Raw genomic sequence first — 20,408 nt, 5'->3', positions numbered from 1 at the left:
CATCACCCCAAATACCTGCAAAATTCATCGCAGTAGGACAGGAGTGTGGTTCCATTGTCACCGGGAGACAGGAACAGTTCGTGTCTTTCCAGACTTGTGAGTCTGCTTCCATCAGTGTTGTTACTGTTGACGGAGACGTTATGTGAAGGCACAGCATTACATACAGTAAGACAAGAGTATTGTGAACCTTCTCCACTATCAGCTCATTTAATACATCAGAATATTATTACTAACCCAGTGCAAATCATGAAGAGTTATTTCCTCTGTTTTTCAGTGGAAACAAGGTAGGAAAAGTCTAAGTGGCCTGGCCCAATGTCACCCACTTGCATTCTCATCCAGGTTTGCAGGATTTCGGTAGATTGACAACGTGTCAGCTAGGGAAAGCTGGGAGAATAGCGGGAAGAGTTTCATAGTAAAAGACAACATTGGCTGCAAACCCCAAATCTATAGCCTTTGATTCTCAGATAGCTGCCCCTCAGCTTACTTCAGGGTTACATCATGGTAGCCATAGAAAGTTGAAGATATCCTAAGCTGAAAAAGCCTTAATGCACTGAGCTCAGCTGACCTTAGTCCCACCTCTCTGCATGTGCCCAGAACACTTATATCAACCTACGTTTGTGCAAAGCCTGCTCTACAAATGTGTTGAATGACTCAGTAAAGTTTTTTTTAATACTATGCCGAAACTAGAAAAGAAAATCATGTGTGCATGTGCTTTGATACTGTGGCTGAGCAGAAAGCTCTTCTGAGACCTTCTAAACTGACCTTTAGAGACAGATTGAGTGGAGTTGATGCTGTAGACCTCGGCTGACATGGAGTTAGCCATTCCTTATTGTCTGAATGAAATATGTTGACTTCGTTAATATCCTAGACTGCAGAACACACCTCAGAAGGAAGGCCAAAGAAACCGTCCTACATGGAGACAGAGAGCGAGCGATCTGCCCTTCTGGCAGCCATCCGGGGCCACAGTGGGACTCTCAGCCTGAGAAAGGTGAGGAAAAGGACCTCCCATACATAACCGGTTTAGAATCCTGCCTATCTCCCCAGAAATCTAGGCCAGTACCACCAAGTTTCCATTACTCTGACTAGATGGCAGGCACCATCAGAGCTGCAGACTCTACTTGCTTGGCACATTAGCACTAAAATCCACAGAATGAGGCAGCTGTGTGAAGCCAGCCCTGAACATGTACTATAGGCAGAATATTAATTGAGCAAGATCGTGCACCTGTGGCTGTCACACATGGGATTTAAGGAATTGATGTGACTTGCACGTTTCCCTTATGGTTTTGGTGGGTGTCACCCCTTCCCCAACCCCAGTTAGTCAAGTTTGTGTGTCTGGCTTCTGTTTCTTCCCTCACGTGTGAAGAGAAGTTAGAGAGTACTCTTGCCGTACTTGGTGCCTCTGAGCCATGCTTTGGAAGAGCACAGGGATACGTGTGAGTCATCAGCAGACAGATGTCTGTTTCCTGTAGTTTATCATTAAGGAGCTGTTTGTGGGTCACTGCGACATGGGTAGCCGTGAGCTATATTCTTGGAAAGAACCTCTACACAGATTGTAACTCTCTGAGTCTGGCAGGCTGCTGTAACAAAGCTGGATGGCTTAGAAACAACAGGTTTATTTCCTACAGCTCTGGAGGGTAGAAGTCAAAGATCATGGCAGCCGCAGAACTGGTGATTCATAGGGTTGGTTGTCTGAACAATTCTGGCTCAATGTACCTTCACACCAGACTTCACGTGACAGAAGGTTCAAGGAACTCTCTGGGGTATCTTTTATAGGGTACTGATTCTGTTCATGGGAGTCCCACATTTATGATCTCACCAATGCCCCCAAAGCATCACCCAGTGTCATCACCATGGGTGTCACAGATGAGACGGGGTGCAGGAGTACTTATTCTAGTAACCACGGAACTGTCTCCTTAGGTGTCATCCCTTGCCTCTGAGGAGCTCCAGAGCTTCCGAGATGCTGCACTCTTGGCCCCAGGTCTAGACAAAGCTCAACAAGAAGACCATGGTCCTCCACCTCCACCCGTCCTGCCCCCACCACCCATTCCAGCCTCCCAGACTCCCTCAGCCTCCGTAACGGTTTCGAGGTTCAGCACCGGCAACACAGCGGATGCCAGGCAAGCCTTGATGGACGCCATCCGCTCGGGCACAGGAGCTGCAAGACTGAGAAAGGTGGGTGTTAGTTTGTGTAGCTGAAATGGAAAATGATTGTGCAGCCCAGCTTCTGGAGGGCATCATGGAGGGTGGGCAAAAAAGAACTGACTGAGGAGAAAGCCAGCTCTACATACTAACTGCTGCCCGTGTGAGAGCATTTAGGCTAAACCCACTTCTGTACCCTTCCTAACCCAAAATCAGCGCTAGAGGAAGGGACAGGCTGAGGATCTACAGTGCTTCCTAGAGCTTCTACTAAAAAAGCAACACCCTAGGCTGCAGTGGCATCACCTAGCCTCCCTTACCCACCTTTGTCTGCCTCTTTCTGGCAGCATAATGCATAGCTCTTAGGGAATTCAGACTCTCCCAGAAGAGCAGACACTTTTTTTCTACCCTCGGGTCTCTTTTTGTGCGGTCTAATGCAGGGCAGCATAATTCCCACCTAGACACTGCAGAAAACTATGAGCCCTGAAGCAGGAACAGTTCCACCTGGCTTCCAGGCTCTGTTTCAGCTCAGCACTATGCTGTGAAATCACTGACTTCTGTGGTTGCACAGGGCCCCTGGATATGGGAAGTAATGTTAATAACAAGAGAGCTAGGGAATCTTAGATTTTCTAAGAGATCATTTCTGCATCCTGGATTGTGCTGTCCCTGAAGAAGTCAGTAGAAAGTTAATCTTCACTTTATATGTGGAATGTGCAAGGCTAGAGAACCGGAGTCCTTTGGCTTAGTCACACATGGACTGGACTTAGCACAAAAAATACTTGCTGCCCAGGATGTATCCTCTAAGGAAAGCAGGTTACCCATGAAGCTGAGGCTGGGCTACTTTCATATAAGTCTGCTATTGTCATGTATCAGACAGACAGATCTCCTTAGAGGACAGGAACAGTCCCTGGGACATGTGGCTGAGAAAAATCTGTCCTTCCCTCAGCACAGCTCCATCGACACTCACAGGCCACCAGCTCTTTTTCTCTGCCAGTCTCATGGGTACCCCTGAGTTGCACTCTTCCAAGCTCCCTCAGAATCTGTTAGGCTCAGTTCCCTGGCTAGCCCCCACCTCCTTGGGCTTGTCCCGTTTTGAGGACAGCCATGGATATGCAGGTGTGACCTTTCCTATCAAGGATGTAATCCATCTTCACTGGGGGCATAGCCCTCTTCAGTCGTCTGTCCAGCGGCACCGGAGAGTGACACGCATCAAGCAGGCTCCTCAGGAAGGGAATGGGGGCTTCCTTCAGGGCGCTTTGAGTTTCCCATGTCTATGGAATTGGTGTATTTCTGAACTTGTATCGTGAATGGCTAAGATGGAATCCTGGGAGTCGGAGGAAGATAAGGGTGAGTACAGCTCTGAGGCACCTCTGGGACCCAGACAGCCGTTTCTCAGAGCCTGTGTTCCTGAGCTGGTAGTTCTGGACCTCTTTGGGGAAGTTCTATGTAATTTAGTGAGAACCATCACCAACCAGTCTTTGTTTCTGAGCTCCTAAAATCATGTTTTTCGACAGAAAGTCTATAGGCAACATCTGAGTCCTGAATCCGACTTCTCAGAAGTTAGAACCCGTATGTCAGCTGAGTTAAACTGTCTACAAAGGGAATTTGCTCTAAGGCTTGGGATAGTTATGTGTCTTGTTCACTGCTTTAATAATATTCTAAAAAACACCAAGTATAACCTACCTGAGGCTTCCCTTCCTGCCATATCAGTGAGCTAGTCATGGTTTGAAACTATTAAGTAGAAATTTCCAGGAATAACAATTGATGAACTATAGCTAACTTTCCTTATAGTAAATGGGTACGAGAATGATAGTTGTTAATGTCTCCCGGTGCTAATGTGTGATACAGACGTCTCATACTCAGAGAAGTGTGGGTCTAGTTGAAAGCACAGTACACAGACTCTGGTACACGCTACAGTTGTAAGCACCTGGGGGGAATCTATGGAGAGAGAGGGAACTGCTGACTTGAGGCTGCGGGCACACACTTGTTCTGTGTTTCACACGTTTCACTGGCTGATAGTTCAAGCTTTTCACAATAGCTGCTACTTTCTCCTGCGGTCATGAAAAGGACACGGGGTCAAGAGGAGCTGAAAGCCAAGGCTGGACAGCTAACAATTTTAAAACCGGGGCTTGCTTTCTCTGAGACCGATTTTCTCTGCTTTGCAGAGAGGTAAAAAGAAGCAAGGCTGAAACAGTCGGAAAGAAGAGACTAAGGGGTTAGGGAAGTTAAGGGATAGACGTGAAGGACAGAGCACGAGGAGGTCTGCACTGACAATGCAGTTGGAGGTTTGGAGGTGAGGAGGGAGTTGGCCAGTGTGCACCCCAGGCATGCCTGCAGGAAAGGTCAGTACAGCTGAAATGTTCTAGCCGGGGCAGGAGCCACAGCTGTCGATTCTCACATGAGCTCAGCTTTCGGTCAGCTGCTTAAATGGAATTCACAAGACCAAGTTTTGATTATTCCTTGAATTGACTTAGCTCTTGCGTTCCCCTTATTCACTCTGGAAAGTGTGGGTCAGTACGTGTAAGGGTTTATAAAGGCCTGTTTGTTTACAAGGTGCTTTGGAGGCTCTTAGCGAATTCAGTCTCCCAGAGGAGCAGACACTTTTTTCTGCCCCTGTGTCTCTTTTTGTGCAGTCTAACGCAGACTTGCATATCTGTTTCCCACCTAGACACTGTAGAAAACGCTGGCCCCCAGGTGGAAGCAGAAACAGTTCCACCTGGCTTCCAAGCTCTGTTTGAGCTCAGGACTATCCTGTGGAATCACTGACTTCTGTGGTTGCCAAGGCCTCTTGGATATGGGAAGTTCTTCATCTGACTCCCTTGATTCCATCTGAGCCATTCGTGATACAGGTTCAGAAGTGTACCAGTTACATAAACATGGGAAACCCAAAGGGCCTCAACCTTGGCGAATTTACTTGAAGCTGGGTCTTGAGTGATGTGGGGCAAGATAACACTGAGCAGGTTCTTGTCACTTTGTCTGTCACTACTGTGCCCAGATGACCTCTGCCACCTGCTGCAGAATGTGACTTAGGAAGCCAGGATGGGATGACATACCCTTCTGAGCAGCCCCCAGCAGCCCCTCTGGTGGGGAGGGAGTGCGGGTACTCATGGGCTACACTGTTCTCTCCTGGGCAGGCACTGGGTTCTTAGGGGGCACTGGTTTGCCTTCCCCCCTGCCACTTTCTGTAGAGCCGGGTATAAGGGGAAATGCTCACATTTCAGGCAATAGGTTCAGAAAGCTGATAGGTGCTGCTTTCCTGCTGTGTATACCACGGGCTTTGATGGCTCTGGAGTGTGAAACACACGGGCTTTCTCTCCTACTGTTTCTTTCACTTTCTTCCCTTCTTTGATCCAACTGACCTTGAGGAAAATCCAGAACGACTGTGACTTTTGCAGCCTGGACTGATCTCTCTACAGTTAGGCATCTGTGTGGCTCTTCACGCCTGGACGATCGGTGTAAGTTCCTGATCAGATGGGACCTTGAATCTGGCTCTCCAGGACTTTGTAAAAGGCTTCAGTCCACAGGGCAGGATGCTTTTTGCCACTGAGAAAGCCCTTTCTCAGCTCAGATCCTGGGGCGGAGACTTCCCCAAGGATTAGAACTTTAATCCCCAAGGTTTAGAACTTTAAGAACAAAGAAACCAACCATGGCAGGCAAAGTGAGATGGTTGTTCACCCTACTGTGATGCAGGGCTCCTTGGGAAGATGCTGCCCATGATCCAAAAAGGTCAGCTTGATGGAGAAAGAATAAATATCTTAAAGATGACATCATTGTTTATCAAAGCGTTCACAGTTGCCGGCATGGTGGGAGTGGCCCAGGTCTCTGCCAGTGCAGCTCCCAGCTGCCTGATTTGCTTCTGATTCCATATGAGGACACATGCAGCTCCGCTGTAACCACTCACATTTCTTCCTAGGATGCCCCCCTCTTCCCAAAGATAGGTTTCAGTGCACAACCCCATCCCCGTGGTAGCGTCCTCCTTCTCCTTTCAGTGCTTCATTCCCAGCAAAGGTAAAACAGCCTTCTGCACCCATCTGCTTCAGCAGATCTGTGCTAAAGGAATTGTGTCAGGGCCTGGAGCACAGGCACACCGTTTCCTCTTATCTGTGTGTAGATGTAAACACACACATGGCAGTGCTTCATCCTGTAAGCCTTCAGCAGCACCTTCCAGGATGCTGGCACAGGGACAGCTGAATGAAGCCTCGTTGTGCCTACAGAGAGCACTGTGTCACAGAGACACAAAAAGAGAGAAATAACCTTTCAGACTCACTGAAAAACTTGCTTAGAATCCCCACCCCACCGCACAGAGAGGACATGACCAGCTCCCGCTCTGTTCCCCTGGGAGGAAAGGCTGTGGCTTCCATTTGATAAATAGGCAAGTGGGGTGCTGATATCCTGCGAGTTTTCCTGGCAAAGCATTCCTAGGTCAGCACCTTTGCAATGCCCAGACATCTTATCAGCTCCTGGCAGCCTTGGCAAAGGCCCACGAGCCACGCTGAGCTCACACAGCACAGGTGCCCTCTTTCCCACTAGAGGAATCACAGATGCAGACACAGGCATGTCATGCCTCTTGACCTCAACAGGAAGCCCCAAGAACTGATTAGACATATGACGTGATCAGGAGGTCCCAAGCTAGGGAGGAGAAAAACAAACCTCTTCCTTTGCATCTGAAGGGAACGCTATGTTCCAGGGACTAGGGAACAGAAACCCGTGTCAGCACAGACCTGATTCCTAAGTACAGTTGCTTTGAACACTGGGCCCAGGTTGTTCATGTGTAAGCCTAGCTATGTGTAGTTAGATTGGAATGGCCTCAAGACAGGTCAAGATGTTCCTGTGAGAGCTCCCCCACGCTACCTGTTGTCTCTGAAAGTAGAGCTGCAGTAAAGCATGTCAGGCAACTACCAGGTGCGCTCATCCTTCCTGTGTTCGCATGCACTCTGAACTCTCCAAAAGGCTCCTTCAGTCCCCAGGCTGCCTCTCTTTTCCCACCTTGTCACTATGTCATTTTCCCTTCATAATGCAGGTCACAGCTCCGGGTCCCCCGAGAGCTCGTGTGAGTCCTGTTGGATGCGGGCCTCTGCTTGCACAGCATGGCCTTACACAACCAGGCTCACTCATCGCTGTACCCTCAGCCCCATCAACAGCTGCGAGCATAGCGCGGGCACTGGGTCACGAGCTGAAAGGGGAACTAGGAGACTGTGCCTCATTCGTGATGTTCTGCACATCTCAGCCCTCCTGTTGCATCCTGTTGTCCATACACCAAGAGGTCACTGCCCATGAGAATCAGTAGAAAATCTTGCCAGATATCCGATTCAAATTGGAAGTTCACACCTTCCTTTCCTTGGGGGAAATGAAATGACCTTTGGGCATCTCCAGTCTTCCTTCCTGGCCTGTTTGCACCCTCAGCCGTCAATCAGCTGCTGTCTCCCCCAGACTCCTCAGTGCCTAGAGTCCGTCCACCCAGCCTGGAAGAAAAGCACTTAATTAGAGAATTTCCTGCTCTCTTGGCAATTTCTTTCTACAAAACACACACACACACACACACCCTTCATTCTCCAGCAGCAGTATTCCCAGAATTCCCTGAAGCACTGTTCACTTCACCTTTTTCCGTGCAGAGAGTATTCTCCTTGGCAGGTAACGGCAAGCAAGGAAGAAGAATAAAAGTTAAATTTGTAGCTTCCCGTATTCTCTAGTGACCCCTGAAGAACTTTCCTTCTTGTCTAAACAAAATAATATGATACCCTTTTAGGAAGCATGAGTCTTGGAGGAGGTTCTAGTGTGTGGCATCCGGACTGATCTCTGTTGGCACCGCCTCTCTCCTCACACACACACACACACACACACACTTGTCTCCCAGGCTGCAGCTGGTCTGCTGGCCAGGGAAGCAGACTCTCAACAGTAGGACCATCCCTGGTGCCCATCTAGATGGCAGTAACTCGGCAGTGTAACTGCAGCCTGAGCTGTCATCATTCGCTGTCAGTATAAACTCGGGCTTCATTGACAGGTCCCTGCCTCCCTAAACTTGCTTCAATGGCAGTCTAGCTAGATCGTTCCCATGCTCTCCTTTGCAGATTTTGTTTTTATATATACCAAAAAAAAAATAGAAAGTATGAGCATTACTTCCTCCTCCAAATTTTTTTTCTAACATACTGAGAACTGTTCCAACCCATGCTGCATCATCATATTGGTCTTGCTGGAGGTGGGCATGACCTCCAGACCCTCTACACTGTCTGTGAGACCGAAGGATGGGCAAGCTGCCCTGCCTCCTCTGTCTGCCTTCTCCTTCTGTCACCAGCTTGCCCCATTCCCACTTATCTTCGTGTGTCCTGAGAGATTCTCTTAGGTAAGGTATCATCATACCCCAAGAAAAATGCTCTCAGTATCCTAGCATTAGCTCTCTGGGAGTGCTCACTCAGCCTGTGGCTCCATGCCAAACCCTCATTACAGATCACTAACCCTGGCCCTGGGAGGTGATGTAGTCTGTGTCTGTCGTGTTCTCCAGAAGCCCATATGCCAAAAGAGAAGCCTAATGGTCATCGCTGGCCAGCTCCTTTTGCTCTCTGCTTCTGTCCTGTGAAAGGAACGCATGTACCCCGCCACACATGCCCTATCCTATGCTGCCTCTGTGATGTGCTTCCATAGACCCAAATCTTAGGCTGACCCAGTTATGGGCTGAGGCCTCCAAAACCAAGAGCCACAAGTAGCCTTTTGCAGTGTGTGGGGAAGCATGCCAACATAGAAGCGCCCCGGAACCACACAGTGAGCAGGTGTGCTGGGCATCCCATTGTGCCTGGCACCCTGTGGAATGATCTTTGCCACCTGACACCGCTATAACAGAGACCTCGCTCTCATCATACCAGTGGAAGATACAGGGATAACAAGAGTGCGAGCTTCTCTCAGAGCTCCACCCAGCCAAGGTGCAAGTCCACAGTCCACAGTGTGTGCTCCTGACACGAACACACATTGTGGTTTTACATTGTGGGATTTTTTTTAAATGATCTCAAGGCTGGCTGGAGGATTTTCTTGAAAACCTGCCTAGTCTTCATAGCCATTCCTTACTCTGACTTCTATAAAATGCAGTTGAGCAAGCTCCATTTCTTTGTTTTTGCATGAAAGATAGTTTTTATCCTTTTTATAAAAATGATTTCGAACATGTTAAAAAGTTGAAATAATTGTGCAGCAAATATCCCCGTGTCCAGCCCCCAAAGCTTCTGATGACAGCTTGCTCTGTCTGTTTTATCTCACACCGTGTCCATCCTCACTCTCGACCCCGCTGCCTACCTGCTCACCCTGTTTCTTCTGTTGTTGAAACAAGCTCTCGCTGTGTGGCCTAGGCTAGTACTGAGCTCCAGGTCTTCCTGTCTCATCTTCAGAATGCTGGGATTGCAGGCATGCGACCATCACACCTGGCTGAGGATTTTACCTGTGTGCAGTGGAAGTATATAGAAGAAATTAGCCTACTTGACTCCTGGGTGACTTCCCCGGCATGCTACCGGAGTTTGCTTTGTACAGTTGTCTTTCGGGTAAACATGTACATAGGGTGCTACGCACACATTCAAGGAGCTCACAGGTTATTTTAGTGGGACTCCATCCTAACCATCTTGGGATTAGCTTTTTATAAGAATCTCAAGAAGAATAGAGCTTACAGGTGTGCCAGGATGTGCATATATGTGTGTGTAATTTGTAGCTGTTCATACTGCCTGCTTCTGCCTTGGCACATTTCGTGTAGGCTGAGTGGGAAGGGCAAAACAATCTGGCATAGTTGGGAGACTGCTAACCTGGAACAGGGGAGGTAGGCCAGTAGAATCAAATTACAGGAGGGAGGGCACAGCTTTTTAAATAGACTCAGTGGGTCTCTGGGAGCTATGACAATCCAGAAGGTAATTTCAGGAACTGGATTTATCAGCCTACCAGAAGCAGCTGAACATTTAGGAAAATGTGACTTCAAAGTAAATAACCATTAAGCCACAAAGTCCATGGTCTTTGAGAGACAACTTAGCAGATAGTGAGGCCTACATCCAGCATCTCCTTCCCCAGCAACATCTGAGCTGTAGTGCAGAAACGGTGCTGACACAGGCCCATTGTTCTTGCTAGGGTTCCTGCTACTGTGATAAAATGCAGTGACCAGAAGCAAGTTGGGCAGGAAGGGGTTTATTTGGCTTACACTTTAACATCCCTGTTCTTCATTGATGGAAGCTAGGACAGGAACTCAAGCAGGGCAGGAGCCTGGGTGGCAAGAGCTTATGCAGAGGAATGCTGCTTACTGGCTTACTCCTAGTGGCTTGCTCAGACTGTTTTCTTATAAAACCCAGGACCATTATTCCAGGTGTAGTAACACCCACCATGGGCTGGACCCTACTGCATTGCTAGTTAATTACTAATTAAGAAAATACTCTGCAAGATTGCTTAATTTGCAAGTCTGAACTTATGGATACATTTTCTCAATGAGGTTCCTTCCTCTCAGGGGACTATAGCTTGTGTTAAGTTGACAGAAAACTATCCAGCACACCCATGAACTCCTTGTTTGAGAAGCAAAGCTGCAGTCCCAGAATACCAAGGCAGTTGGCATGCACAGCCAGTACTGAAGAGATTGCGACAGCCAGTACTGAAGAGAAGTTCAGAGACCTGTAGGATCTCCTGGAGTATCGAGCACATACAAGTGAGGCTGCAAACAGAACCACCAAGAAAGACTGAAAGAGGAGACTCTGGAACCCTCATAGGTGGAGAATAGGGCCTTCCAGTCTTCCAAGGCTGGGCTCAGCAGTGGGCAACAGTTTACATGATCCTGTACTGCCCCCAAATCTTTCCATCAGGGATCAAAGTAACTCCAAATGACCACATCTCAGAACAAAGTTTAAGGATATACATATGAATGTGAAACCATTTAACACTCGAGGCAAAATTAGCACTATCTGGCGTCCAGTCAAAGCTAATCAGATAACAAATGGAAATGGAAAGACAGCCTGCAGCATTAGTCACTGAAGATGGCTCAGACATGCCCCGTAATGAACCCAGATACTAGAAAACAGTGATTCATGACCATAACAAGATTAAATTATAAATTAATAACAAAATGGCCTCAGGGAAATTTCAAGTATTGAAATAATAGAGTTCTAAATTAAACAACCCATGGGCAAAAGAAAAAAAATGAGGAAGTAGTTTGAGGTGATTGTGAATTACGCCATGAAAGTGTAGATGCAGCTAAGCGGTGTGCTTTCTAGAGAATTCCATGGAGTTTTGCTGTTCTGTGGCTGGGTGCTGGGTTATGTTCTTCACTCGGAAACTAGAAGAAGAAGAGCGAAACTGAAGTCTAAAGTTAGCAGGAAGAAAGTAAAGGTCAAAGCAGGAACCAATAAAATAAAAGAGAAAACTGATTTTGAAAGCTAACCCCACAGCTGGTTCTGTAACAAAACCAGCACATGGGTCAGACTGGCACAGGATATATCAAGAGAAAAAGATTCTTTGTCAGTTTTGGGAAGGAGACATTTATATCATCACACGGATTTTGCATACATCATAAGAGACTATTAGCCAAAGGGAGTATCACACACGACTTCATGCCATGGGTGTGTTACTTTAAACACATCAGCTTCCAACTACGAAAACACAAATGCAGAACTCCGGAAGAAATACATAAGTTGAATAGCTCCAGGTCTGGTAAAGAAACTAAATAATAAGGCTTTTACTAAAAGCCTTCACACACTCAAGCACATATATACAGGCTTGTGTGCGTGCGCGCGCGCACACACACACACACACACACTTCCAAACTTCCTAGATATCTTCACCAATAACAAGACCTCTAAACAAATTCATCCCAAAAGCTGAAGAGGAAAGCAGGTTTCAACTTACCCTATGAATCCACTAAGATTCCACTATCAGACAAAGACAGGTAAGAGAAAACAATATGAAAATGGTGGCCCGGAGAAATGTGTCCCAGGAGTGCAAGGTTGGCTAACATTTAAAGTCTATTCCCATATGAACCATTTTTTAAGTCATCTTAATAGGTTCCTTTGAAGCATTTGACAGTGTACTTCGTTTCTCATAAAAACTCCGTAAAACAGGAAAAAAGGAATTTCCTCAGACTGATAAAGGCCATCAGTGAAAATTGGCAGCTAACCGGTATGTGACAGTAGAACAAGAAAAAGTCAGAAAGCGCCTGTTCTGTCTGATTGTCTTCACCGCTTGTGGAGGAAAACAAAAGAGGAGGGGCAAGAAGATGGGTACATTGGCGTACGGTGCTTGCAGCAGCTTCGTGTATAACTGCCTCAACATTGGGAAGAGCTGCCCATCAGCAAACAATCGTCAGATACGATGGTCCATACAGTTAGCTACTGTAATAACAGCAATAATGTGGGTGACTGCAGCAATACAGATGAATTTCAAGACAATTATGCTGAAAACAACCTGGCCATAAAACTTAGCACATGCCATATTGTTTGATTGCTGTAAAATTCTGGAAACTATAAACTCCTCTGTAGTGCTGGATTATTGGTGGCATTTGAGGACTGAAGGGACTTTAAGGAAATCTTGAGAGTGCTGTTGTGATCTTGATTGTGGCTGTGGTGTCAGCCATCCATGCGTTGTTAAAACATAATCCCAACACTAGAGGCAGCAGAGGCCACTGGACTGTCCATACATAAGTAAGAGTCCAGCCTGGTCTAGATAATGAGTTCCAGGCCAGTCAAGACTACATACTAAGACTTTGTCTTCAGAGTGTGTGTGTGTGTGTGTGTGTGTGTGTGTGTGTTCACACACACACAATCTACCTACCACCTATCTCTGTCTCTGAGATGATATGTCTTATTTCAGTTGTTACTACAGTAATCATTTATTTATAACCAAACTCTCCGTCCTTCCATGTACCTCATCCAGACAAGCTACCTAAAGGCTGTCCCCACTGGCATGCATTTTGCCCTCAGTACTACCCATCTTCTCCTGGCTGTCTTCTTCTTAGGACCCCCCCTTACCCCAGTGGTCACCACAAAGATATTGGATTCTTCTCACCCTGCAGGCTTTCACCACAGGGAATCAGAAAAAAACTTCTGAGCAGTTTACTGGGTACTTTTCAAAGAAGTGTCCCCCTGTGTTTCTCTTGACCCCCTGGACACAGTTTTCCTGGCTTCTTGATGTTCTAGACTCTGAAGTGAATTTATTCTGTGGGTTTGGATTAACAACTGAAACCTGGCTAGAGAAGCACGGAGGGCAGATTCTGGAGTTGGGAGGAGAGTACTATTATAAAGGATGGGCTCCCACTCTATAAGCCTACAGATCTCTGCCTGCCTGCTGGCCTGTACTCCTGGCTATGCTGAGTCCTCCATGAGGTACCACCCTTGCCCATCCTCCACCATGGCCCTTGGAGCTGCCTCTTCAGCTTCTTCCTAACTCATAGCCTCTCTCAGCTTCCTTTGTACCGTTTATCTTCATGAGACACTGATGGCCCTGGCGGTATCTCCTCCTCCCCGGATCTTCCAGGTGGCCCCTGCTATGCTGTCCACTCCAGCCCTCCCCAGATTCGTCTGTGGCACCTGCAGGCAGGCACCCTTTCTGAGTCAAACTGAGGTGGCTGACCACATTCTAACCTTGCCTCACCTCATCCTCTCCCCAACCCCATGACGCCACCTGATTGCATTAGATACAGGTCTTGTCCTAGCCATTGGACCCTTAACCCTCTATCTCCTCTTTGCTTCTTCTCCTAGCATAGTAAAATTGATCTCAGCTGTAGAATGTGGCTATAGCTTCCCTACTCTGCTCCCAACTTTTTTCCCTTCTCCCTTTTATTCTAATTGAAATTTTTATTGAAAAAGCTGATTCTTAAATTTATACTGGACTGCAAAGGACATATGATAGACAAAATGAACTTTAAAATCCAAAAGAACAAAGCTAGAGGGCATACATTAGCTGATACTAAGACTCCTTGTATAGATGCAGTGAGTGAGGGCAGATAACTACATCAGTGGACACAGTAAAGTCCAGAAAGCAACCGCTACAAATAGTCGATTGATTTGCAACAGTGTTGCTGAGGCAGTTTAGAGGAAGAAAGTCACAGAAAAGATTTCATGGGTACGCTAGCCCTTATCCCTTCTTAACCAGTAGCTAATGCAGCCGTGTTCCCCCTCACTTCGGTTGGCTTTCAGCAGCTTTCTGCAGGGTTTCTGGAGCCCGGCACAAACAGATCTGCCATGGGATGGAAGAGCATAACTAGAGCATTGACTTGGAGATTTGCAGGTGTCAGATGGACGGGAGAAGTCCTTGTAAGGAACATGGTATGGCCACTGAACAGCTGCATAATTGGTAGCTGTTAGTAGGGCTGCCACCTACATCTCCTTGCTCCCAAGTTTCACCAGGAAGGCCGACCCAGAATGTGGAGGCATGTGAGCATTTGACCCAGAGGCTCCCAGCTGAACGTGCTGTGGCTGTACCACAAGTCTCTGATCAAATGTCACTATACAGAAAGTACTCATTTTTCTGCAAAGCTGGTACATCCACCTCACCTGTTGCGCCGCCATCCCCCACAGGGTCATCATTCACACATTTCCCCCATTGCTGCATCGCAGGTGGAAGCAGAGGGCCACACCACCCCCTTCATCCACACATGCTGCAGGTGTTAGGCTAGCTCTGGGGCTGATGGTGCTGGCAGTATCCCCCACCAGGTCTGTGTCTTTTGCTGCAAGACACGGCCACAGACAAATGGCTGAAGGAACTGCATACGGTGACTTTTCCCAGATGGCAAGCCCATGAGGACAATGTCTAGTGTCACTGGGCTGGAAGCACAGTAGTGAGAATGCAGAATTGTTCCATGCCTGGGCCAGACACTAAGCCCTGGGTAGACACTGCACTCCTAGGGACCTATTCACCTCCCAAAGCCGCCACCTGGGGCTGAGATGTTCCGCTTACAAACATGAGGGAATACACACTTCCATACATAGTGTGCCCATTCTTCTTGAGTTATAGTAGGGCTGTTGGGAAGACCCAACTAAATGGAGACCCCCTTGATGGAGCAGAGCCCTATGCATGCAGGTTAAGGGTGGAGGAAGGGAACGAGAACAGAGGATTGGAGGGTTATAGACATCAGATGGACTGGAGAACCCCAAGCCCTTGTGAGGGACAACTGAGAAAATATACACAGGACAGACAGTCCAAGGGAGGTTCTTCAGAATGAGCTGAGATTCACAGGGGATCTACCTATACCTTGGTCCAAAGTTTCATTAACAAGACTGCAAAGGGAGGGGATCTCCTGACTGTCAGGGTGACTGAGGTAGAGGGGATCCTACAGGATTGCATGGGATGGATTATTGGTGCTTGTGAAGAAAAAAAAAAGAAATTAGAGCTGCATATGCCCGTGGACAGAAGACCTGTGCTGAGATAAAACTCTATGTGAGCGCTTGACTTGAAGCACAGTTCACCTTGCCTTTTTATGAGAGGCAAAACTCCTAATGATGGTGATAGCATGTCACTTCTATCTTGAGCTGACATGCAGATGAGCTAAGACTTGCACTGTACACATGGTACCCGACTCACAGCAGGTAGACCAGTGCAATACACGTGGTACCCGGCCCACAGCAAGTAGATCAGTGCAGTACACGTGGTACCCGGCTCACAGCAGGTAGATCAGTGTGTACACGTGGTACCCGGCTCACAGCAGGTCCACTGGACTTAAGTTGAGTACTGTCGACCCAGTGTGCTTGTGTTAGTTCTGAAGGAATCTGTGCCTTTTGAGTATTTGCTTTGGTGGATAAACCGAAAAGGTAGAGCATGATGCTGAATTCTCTATCCAGCACTGTCCCAACTGTTTCCCAGTTTGATGCTCTAGGAGAAAGACAGTGGCTACTTCATACAAAATTCATTTCTGTAAAACGTGATCAGAGGCACTAGAGACTGGCCCCTAGACCAGGATTTCCTGTTGTTGGTCTGTCAGGAGAGAACTGAGCCAGCAGAAGCTATGTGGCCCTTTCTGCTAAATGGAGGATGAACTTTCATGCTCCCTCATCGGTTCCTCACTCCAGGTGTCCCTTCCAGCAGGACTGTTGGTGGAAGAACACAGGAAGCAATGAGTATAGTTTTGGGGGAGAGACCTACAAACAAATATCTATGGATACCACAATGCTTTTTCTTTTCTCACAAGTCATTGGAAGATTACAGTATATTTGTATTTTGCAAAGGCTCTTTGGGACAGTAAGCAGCATGGCCATTCGTCTAGACTTCAGTTCTCCAACACATGCACATCTCTTTTCTGTACGTTTTGTTGTCCACAGAGACAGTGACTCTCCCCATCTTCACTGCAGGTCCCCTTGCTCGTGTGAGGTTCTTCCGCTGCAGAAACCACCTGTACAGCTCTCAGGATCATCACTAAAGGAATCCACGCGACAGGAAACAAAACCATCAAGAAGTGATACTTCCCTGTCTCCAGGCCAATGCCCACAGTGGATTTTTTTTCGGTGTTCCTGCGTAATAGTCAAAGGGGAGATGGTGCTTTGCTGTGGGGCTTGTGTGCCAAGGACATGCGATCTGCCTCTGAATGCTCACAGTTGCCAATAAACTGCTCTTGTTGGCAGAGTAATGGGAACACACAGGATGAAACTCAACACTCATACTTGAGTATAGCTATGGGCACAAGGAATCATGCCTTACACTGATTTTTGCATCTTTGAGACTTTGACCACATACACGTGGTTAAAATCACTTATTTAAGATCTTTTCAATTCTAGGTGGATAAAAAGCATAAATCAACAGAAACAGTTAGATTCTATCACAGGCTACATGACACTCAGTTTCTGGAGTATGAAGAGTGATGGAGGAAGGCTGCTACAGGATGACTTTTGCAGGACAGTAAAGCATAAGATTTCTATTCCTCACATGGTGAATCCTCCCACCACAAATGATCTTGGACCATGATCTGACCAACTAAGCTTTTAACAATCAACTAGTGCTGCCCAGAACAGGAGCCCTCCTTGACTTTGTGAGCAGGACATTCCTGGCTCCTTACAAGATGATGGGAAGCAAAGATCAAAACACTGAAAGGATTGTCCCTTTTCTTAAGGCTTGTGTCCCCCTTGTATAGCTGTCCCCAGTGCCCCAGCAGGCTATGAAGTGCAGCGGGCCACTCTGAAGGAGCCTTGCATGGAGCCTGAGACTTCACCAATAGCCTTCAGAGATCCTGCAGAGGGCCAAGCAGCAAGGTGTTGGGTGCTTACATGTCACCAAGGGCATTTCAGACTGTGCTGCATATGCTGTGACTTACATTTTATCCTGACACACTTCAGCATGGTCCAGCAGCTGCTCTGGTATTACATGACAGTCTTAGCACATGGTGTGTAGACACCATCTTTAAAGAATTTATGCTCAGCAGGAAGTTTTGTGGTTTTCTTTCTTTTTTTTTCATGTGTCTCTAAAACCTTTTCTTATATAAAGAAAACCATGACAGCAATAGAAGTCAAAAGCAGTTCATGATACAAAATTTCTTCCTTAGTGAAAAAAAAATATATACATGAAATCATTTTGTTGGTTCACCCTGTTTCAAATCTAGGCGCCGGGCAGAATGGGGACTTGGTACTGTATGATTACCATTGCTAAACTTTCTCAGTGAGGCGAGAGCTGCCAGCCAATTGCTCTTAGTCACAGCTGTCTGCTCTTTCTCTTAGTGCCACAAATAAATGCAAATCCAATCCTGTAACTGTCGTGTGGATTTCATGCTACGGTGTATGTCCTGCCTGCAAAATGGAGGAGTTAATTTATTCTGCCAACAGATAAGTTGGCTGCTGTGTTAATCAGTGTTCCATCCCGGTGCCCAAACACCTGAGGTAAACAGTTTAAGAGGGTTTATTTTGGCTCCTGGTTTTAGAGATGTTGGCCCCATTGCTGCCCCTCTGGCAACAGAACACATCCTGACAGAAGTGAGTGTTGGAGCTCACCTTATAATGGTATGATACAGAAGAGAGGGGAGGGGCTGGGATCCTGATCCCTCTTGCAGATATCTCGGATGTGTAACCACATTTACCTAACTTCCTCTATGCCTCATCTCCTGAAGGTTCCCTCCCAATCGTGCCACAGGCTGGAGACCAACCTTTTAATGCACAGGCCTTTGGGGGCCTTTCAAAGTCAAAACTATACTGAATCTTTCTGCATTCCTGAGTCCCAGCAAATACAATAGACAAAGCCATCATCACCATATAGGTTAGATTATAGAAGAGAAAAAAAAAAACCATCAGGAAAGGGGGACAGCAGACTCAAACAGAAGGTGCCGGAGAAAGGCCTCGGTTTGAGTAAATTACTGAATGAAAAGATATAAATAAGGCAGGGAGGAGAGCGAGTACAAGGGCTCTGGGGGCACATCCTAGGGGAGAGGAGCAAGGAAGAGGCTGTTGCAGAAGATGGAAAACAGGGCGGATGAGCATCTTTCAGGCCTGTAACTTCCAACCCCTACAGCCTTTGTGAACTATCTGGAGCCCTTTTCAGTAAAGCCGTGCTCCCAAGCTAAACCTGAGAGGTCCATATGGTCCTCGGGGAGCTCAAGGGCCCCCTCCTCTAGTTAATCTTGCTCATGTGGATCAATGGGGCGATATGTGTGCTTGTGTTCTGCTCCTCCAAGGACATAAACCTTCAGGTTTTGAGGTGACATAGAATAATCACAGCCTCCTGGTTCATGCTGCTGTCTCTTCTCAGTGTTGTCATAGTTACTTTTGTCTCCTCTTCTTAATAAACCCAGATATCAAAGCACCAACTTCCAGATGAGCAAACTGGAGGCTAAGGAGACTAGCCAGGTCTATCATGTGGTTCACATTCTTGCAGCAACCATCTGGGACTCCTGTTGCCCAGAGTTAAGTCTGAATTCTCTCCTTAGCCCACCAGACTCATAGGCCCTATCTCTCCTCCTCTAAAACCTGCTGATCAGCTCTCAAGAAGGAAGCTGTTCGTGACTCTCTGATTTTAGAAAGCAGGCCCTTTACCATCGCGTCCAAACAGCCTTTCCACCGTTCCCTTTGTCCACATCCAACCACTCTTTTTCTGAGAGAGCCTGAGACCATATGTATTTTGATATATATATTTTTTATTTTCCCCTGCCTGCTATGCCCAGAATCCTCCACTCGCCATCACCTCCAGCTGGAGTCTCCAGCCTTTTCCTAGACAACTTTCTCCAGCGAGCTCACACCTCCGGCTTGCACCTTGTCTCCTCTCAGCCTCCATCAGCTGTGCTCCACACACCAGGCTCCTCAGCTCTCTTGCTGGCTGGAAAAGTGAGCCTCCAGGCAAGGAGCAGGAAAGAGTTCATTCAGGGAAACCTCAACAGAGGTTAAGCCTCAGGTCATCGTCCTGGTGGGAAGCCTGTGGAGACATCTAGCCACTCCCTTCCAGCCGGGTTGCACAACACAGAGGCAGAGAGCAAAAGGTGAGCGATCTCAAACAGGAAGTAAATGGCTCGGCTCCAGTCATTGCCCGGCTAATTAGGAAACGCAGTCCCAAAATATCCCAATGTAGCTTATAAAATCCATGGCATCTGTTGCCAGATTCCGGGCCACACAGTGCAGTAAAGGTTTAGCGAATGCCTCGGTCGCCTCGGAAAGCCCAGGTTAGTGGAGGAGATCAGAGCTCAGGCTCACATCTTGCCTGAGATTTGTCTGCTTTGTTCGCTGCCTCTGTGTGGCACGTTATGGCCAGAAAGCCTCCTGGAAGAAGTCCTTACAGGCACCCCTGCAGGGCTAGTAGCCTGAAAAAACAAAAACAAACAAACAAAAAAACCCTGGTCTCTCTTCCCTGATGGATCTAACTTCTAAAACCTGCTGATGGGCTCTCAAGAAGGAAGCTGTTTGTGACTCTGATTCAGAAGGCAAGCCATTGACAGCTTGCCTAACACATTCCGCTTTCCAAGCTGCCTCTTCAGTGACGGCTCCCAGAAGTCCTGCTATGAGAATCTCTACTACACAAATAGAGTCCCTTTCTAGGCCTCTGGAAAGCCCTTCAGCTCAGCTCCCAATCTGGAAGGCTGCTGGCTTGTGTGTCCTGCCAGCTCGCCTCCCTTGACCATGACCCCACTTTGTCGTGTGTGTGTCTGGGCCTTGTGCCTGCGCCTCCTGAGTGGCTCACTTCAGTGGTTTCCAAGTCAGAAAGACAAGGAAACATTTGCTAATCACTGAATTCTTCTGTGATTTTTCTCCTTCCACGACTGTGGGTATGTGTCCCATTGCTGCTTCTCCATGGCTCCCCTTACTGCCTCTGCCTTGCACCAGCTTCCTGAAGGTCCAGCCTCTACCAACAGTGCCTTCCCTTAGACCTCCAGA

The 20,408-nt window shown here is 47.4% G+C and overlaps 1 protein-coding gene across 5 annotated transcripts in view; it reads left to right on the top strand.

Moving 5' to 3' along the window:
- Cobl (cordon-bleu WH2 repeat protein) overlaps window positions 1-17,806 on the top strand; it is a 227,651-nt gene extending 209,845 nt beyond the window's left edge. For all 5 annotated transcript variants that reach the window (XM_038345836.1, XM_038345861.1, XM_038345845.1 and 2 more), the window contains 3 exons: window positions 869-988; window positions 1,918-2,172; window positions 16,419-17,806. In XM_038345836.1, the coding sequence (XP_038201764.1) occupies window positions 869-988; window positions 1,918-2,172; window positions 16,419-16,436 (393 nt within the window). In that variant the 3' untranslated portion in view covers window positions 16,437-17,806. The remainder of the gene's footprint in view (window positions 1-868; window positions 989-1,917; window positions 2,173-16,418) is intronic.
- The last annotated feature ends 2,602 nt before the right edge of the window (window positions 17,807-20,408 follow it).

The sequence above is a fragment of the Arvicola amphibius genome, chromosome 1 (assembly GCF_903992535.2).
Source record: "Arvicola amphibius chromosome 1, mArvAmp1.2, whole genome shotgun sequence".
Lineage (NCBI taxonomy): Eukaryota > Metazoa > Chordata > Mammalia > Rodentia > Cricetidae > Arvicola > Arvicola amphibius.
The sequence above is the reverse complement of the archived record's forward strand: the minus strand, read 5'-3'. Positions and strand labels throughout refer to the sequence as shown.